The 4,471-nt window shown below is 47.1% G+C and overlaps 1 protein-coding gene across 1 annotated transcript in view; it reads left to right on the top strand.

Moving 5' to 3' along the window:
• Nucleotides 1-4,251: 4,251 nt before the first annotated feature.
• NFKBID (NFKB inhibitor delta) overlaps nucleotides 4,252-4,471 on the top strand; it is a 17,789-nt gene continuing 17,569 nt past the window's right edge. Inside the window, exon 1 of the mRNA XM_018570730.1 lies at nucleotides 4,252-4,279. Coding sequence (XP_018426232.1) covers nucleotides 4,252-4,279 — 28 coding nt within the window. The remainder of the gene's footprint in view (nucleotides 4,280-4,471) is intronic.

The raw sequence follows: 4,471 nt of genomic DNA, 5'->3' as shown, positions 1-4,471 counted from the left end.
ATTTAGATATATCTATCTATATATATATATATCATAAATCATTTTAAAGGAATGTATATTCCCTGTACACAAGCTCTGGTAAATTAAGTGAATGATTCATTTCTAGAAAGCAGATAATGACTCTCAGATTCAGGACATTTGAAGGGAGAGAAGTTTTCGAAGGTCTTTACTTTCCCTGCGTTGTGTTCTGTACGGTGAGTCGTAGTGAATCGGTGAAGTGTGGAGAGTAAATCAGTAAAAAGCCACATGAGACAATCAGATGGTGAGAAGAGGCGAGCCACTTGCTGTGTTGCCGGGAAATTCTTGTCTGTCACATCACACATCTGAAAATAAGAGTTAATCATATTATTTTCATGTCATCAATGTCATTAATGGAAAGCACTATGACATCATCATCAGCAGTCTGTATTCTTTCTATTAGTTTTACATCGTGTGGCAAGTGCAACCCCTTCTCATCTCCTCCTCTCCATAATCCCTCCTTATCTCCTCCCCCTCCTCATATTCATCATAACCCCTTCTGATGTCCACAACTCCTCCTCATCGCCCTAACCCCATCTTCATCTCCACAGCCCTTCCTCCTCTCCACATCTCCTCTTCATCTCCACAATCCCTCCTCATCGCCATAACCCCTCCTCATGTCCACAACCCTTCCTCCTCGCCATAACCCCTCATCTCCACAATCCCTCCTCATCGCCATAACCCCTCCTCATCTCCACAACCCTTCCTCCTCGCCATAATCCCTCATCTCCACAATCCCTCCTCATCACCATAACCCCTCCTCATCTCCATAACCCCCTCCTCCTCTCCATAACCCCCTCCTCATCTCCATAACCCCCTCCTCATCTCCATAACCCCTCCTCATCTCCATAACCCCCACCTAATCTCCATAACCTTTCTTCTTTATCTCCACAATCCCTCCTCATCTCCATAACCCCTTCCATCTCCACAACCTTTCCTCACCTCCATAACCCCTCTTCTTTATCTCCACAATCCTCCCTCATCTCCACAATCCCTCCTCATCTCCATAACCTTTCCTCACCTCCATAACCCCTTTTCTTTATCTCCACAATCCTCCCTCATCTCCACAACCCCTCTTCATCTCCATAACCCCGTCCTCATCTCCTCCTCCTCATCTCCATAACCCCTCTTTATCTCCACAATCCTTCCTCATCTCCACAACCACTCCTCATCTCCTCCTCATCTCCATAACCCCTCTTTGGGAAGTCATCAGCTCACAAGGTTCCTGGCAGAATGAACAGGCACATCTTGACACTTCTAGAACAGAGACAACAAAACCCTTCCAACGGTTAATTTAACAAACTTAAAGGAGGCCAATAGCTCAGGTTCATAGTTGGGGTTTACATAGACTTTATGTTAGCGATTGACCCCAATAAACTGAAGAAGTCCAAGTACAAAGAGTATAACACCCACCAGATCTTCTAGACTGTAAGCCCTCAGGGACAGGGCCCTCCTTACCATCTTGTCTTGAATTGTCTTGTGACTGTAATGTCTTCCTTATATTGTAAAGCGCAGCGCAAACTATTGGCGCTCTATAAATCCTGTATAATAATAATAATAATGGTAATAGTAATAATAACAAGCAGTACTGTTACTACACTCAGCGCTTTACATTTAAAGGAGAACTATGGGGTCAGTGTTTTTCCCCATAGTTCTCCTTAGGGTAACGGGAGGACAAAAACTAGCGCCCTCCCGTCACCCTAAGCTCAGTATACCGCGAGCTACGGCTCCCTATATACTGAGACGCCGCACCTGGAGCGGATCCCGACGTAGATGACGGGATCTGCCCAGCTGCGTGAGTGGCAGCTGGCTCTGCCTACCTAGAGGCAGAGCCAGCTGTACCCGCCCCCTCCCCCGTCCGTTCCGCCAGTCAGCGCTGGAGGATCGGAGCGGGGAGGGGGGAATCCAGCCCCTCCCCCTGTCACGGCAGAGAGCCGTGACAGGATCGAGAGGTGAGGGAACCCGGTATGTGTTCGCTCACCTCCCGATCTACTGAGCCGACCTGTGACAGTCTCATTGTCACAGGTCGGCTTAGAACTATGAGGTGAGTGAAAAGCCCCTCCCCCTCATAGTTCTCCTTTAACTCCAGACATTTGTATTTTATCATTCTGGATAGAGCGGGAAGGGTTAAAATATCTGCCCTATGTTTCTCGGACTCCAGGAACAATGGTGATCGGTGATATGGAATTGCCCATCAATACAATTCAATGCCATAAGGCGCAATGGCCCTGGGGAGGCTGTTCTGGTCAAACAGAGTTCCCCAAGCTGGGGTCCCTAGAGCAAAAAGAAGTTACCGCAAGAGAGTCGGACCAAAATGAATCCGAGGAAACTTTAATTGTTCATCAAACAATGGAAAACAACAACCAAATACAAACAAAAATATATAAATATATCCTAAAAAAAAACATATTATATATTTTTTTTAAAATAAAAAATTTGTCCCCAATGAAGGTGGAATGTTTGGACCACCGAAACGCGTTGGCTGTTGTTCACATTTGTATGTTTATTATATTTATTGGTTTATTTCAGGGGTCAGGCATGGGGGATTCATTGATTGTTTTATTTTATACTAAGCCTTACAGTGTTTATTATACCCTTTGTCTTTGGCTGGGTGAAATTCTAGGGGTATTTTTACGTGAATTAACACAGAGACAATTTTCAATCATTCGGTGGACAATTAAAGTTTTTTGGACTCATTTTGGTCTGGCACTCGTCAAGGGGCATCCGGAGGCCGGGTGACACCCAGAACGGAGAAGGGGGTGACACCCCGCCTTGACGTCATCGTGCATGCGCGGTCATCTTATTGATGCCTGCCGGCAGAGAGAGAGGAGGGGGCGTTCACCCGGTGGGATGAGTTATGCCTCCTCTCTCCTGACACTGTTGGGCTCTCGGGACCATGACCGAGTGTCTGACTTTTTATAGGGGGTGACACCAAAATGACTGTCAGTCATTTTGGTGTCACCCATCCAATGGTGGCCACCCGGGTGTGGGCCGAATCCCCTGCACCACCTGTGACGCCACTGGCACTCGTTTTACTTTAGGCTGATGAATCCCATCATATGTCTTCTGCTTCAGTGTTACATTCACTCGGCATCCACCGAAATGTGACATTCACTCAGCCTCCACAGAAATGTGACATTCATTCAGCCTCCACAGAAATGTGACATTCACTCAGCCTCCACAGAAGTGTGACATTCACTCAGCATCCACAGAAGTGTGACATTCACTCAGCATCCACAGAAGTGTGACATTCACTCAGCCTCCAGATAAATGATACATTCACATGATAGCCAGGGAAATGATACATTCACTCAGCCTCCAGAGAAATGTGACATTCACTCAGCCTCCACAGAAGTGTGACATTCACTCAGCATCCACAGAAGTGTGACATTCACTCAGCATCCACAGAAGTGTGACATTCACTCAGCCTCCAGATAAATGATACATTCACATGATAGCCAGGGAAATGATACATTCACTCAGCCTCCAGAGAAATGTGACATTCACTCAGCCTCCACAGAAGTGTGACATTCACTCAGCCTCCAGAGAAATGTGACATTCACTCAGCCTCCAGAGAAATGTGACATTCACTCAGCCTCCAGAGAAATTATACATTCACATGGAATCCAGGGAAATGTGACATTCACAGGATACACAGAAAAATGTGACATTCACTCAGCATCCAGGGAAATTATACATTCACATGACAGCCAGGGAAATGATACATTCACATGGAATCCAGGGAAATGTTACATTCACTCAGCCTCCAGAGAAATGTGACATTCACTCAGCCTCCACAGAAGTGTGACATTCACTCAGCCTCCAGAGAAATGATACATTCACTCAGCCTCCACAGAAGTGTGACATTCACTCAGCCTCCAGAGAAATGATACATTCACTCAGCCTCCAGAGAAATGTGACATTCACTCAGCCTCCAGAGAAATTATACATTCACACAGCTGGTGAACGGCACATTTTTCATCGCTCGCTCCGTCTTTCGTGTTTCCATATTCGGTCTCTTGGTTACTTTCCCTTGTGTCTTCCTCGTCTCTTATCTATTCATCTCCCTCTACGGCTCCTTCCGACTCTTCCTCCAGTGGGCGGGGCCGGCGTAGTTCCTCTTTAATAGACGCAGAACGAGCAGTAATGAGGCATTGACAGCCGAGAGAGAGCGAGGAGTCAGACACACACAGGCTGGACCCCTACAGGCAACACCCGCCGGGCAACGAGGGCATGAGTTCCCCTCCACCTGCCTCTAGAGGTAAGTCCCCCCACACCGGCCGGCCAATGAAATCATCAGCTTGCTACATTGTATCCTGGACTGACCTCAATTTTGTGCCCCCCGGGGAGGCTTCTGTCACTCCTCTACAATGTGGTCTGTAGATGTCACTGGCTGCCGGGGATCCTGAGGACTGTTGTGTCTACAGTTCACCCATGACAGCAAAGGGTAAAC

This window comes from Nanorana parkeri, unplaced genomic scaffold (assembly GCF_000935625.1).
Source record: "Nanorana parkeri isolate BGI_ZX_2015 unplaced genomic scaffold, ASM93562v1 scaffold1586, whole genome shotgun sequence".
NCBI lineage: Eukaryota > Metazoa > Chordata > Amphibia > Anura > Dicroglossidae > Nanorana > Nanorana parkeri.
The sequence above is the reverse complement of the archived record's forward strand: the minus strand, read 5'-3'. Positions and strand labels throughout refer to the sequence as shown.